Below are 390 nucleotides of genomic sequence, written 5' to 3'. Positions count from 1 at the left end.
GTTTTTATCTGCAGCCCCAGCTGAGGGGACCCCAGCTCCTGCCCCCCTTATGTGTGTGTGTGTGTGTCCCTCCCCTCTATGTCTCCCCCCTGTTTTTGTGTGTCCCCCCCTTGTCCCGCCCCCCCGCAGGCAGAGGCCTGGCTGCAGGAGGAGGCGCAGCGTCAGGGCTGGAGCCGCGCTGTCACCCTGCGGGACCGACGGGCACGAGAGGGGCTGGTGGGGCTGCTCCGGGAGGGGACAAACGCCGTCCTGGTGGAGGTAGGGAACATCAGAGAGAGAGGGGGGGGATGCAAAGAGGTGTCCCCCCCGTATCATTATTTTCCCCCCCCCCCAGCTCAACTGCGAGACGGATTTTGTGGCCAAAACGGCGGAATTCCAGCGGGGGGGGGG

At 65.6% G+C, this 390-nt stretch overlaps 1 protein-coding gene across 1 annotated transcript in view; it reads left to right on the top strand.

The window, feature by feature from the left end:
* The first annotated feature begins 61 nt into the window (after positions 1-61).
* Positions 62-390, top strand: part of TSFM (Ts translation elongation factor, mitochondrial) — a 2,081-nt gene continuing 1,752 nt past the window's right edge. The window contains exons 1-2 of the mRNA XM_014959286.1: positions 62-258; positions 335-385. Of these exons, the coding sequence (XP_014814772.1) occupies positions 79-258; positions 335-385 (231 nt within the window). The 5' untranslated portion in view covers positions 62-78. The remainder of the gene's footprint in view (positions 259-334; positions 386-390) is intronic.

The sequence above is a fragment of the Calidris pugnax genome, unplaced genomic scaffold (genome assembly GCF_001431845.1).
Source record: "Calidris pugnax isolate Ruff unplaced genomic scaffold, ASM143184v1 scaffold324, whole genome shotgun sequence".
Classification (NCBI taxonomy): Eukaryota; Metazoa; Chordata; class Aves; order Charadriiformes; family Scolopacidae; genus Calidris; species Calidris pugnax.
The sequence above is the reverse complement of the archived record's forward strand: the minus strand, read 5'-3'. Positions and strand labels throughout refer to the sequence as shown.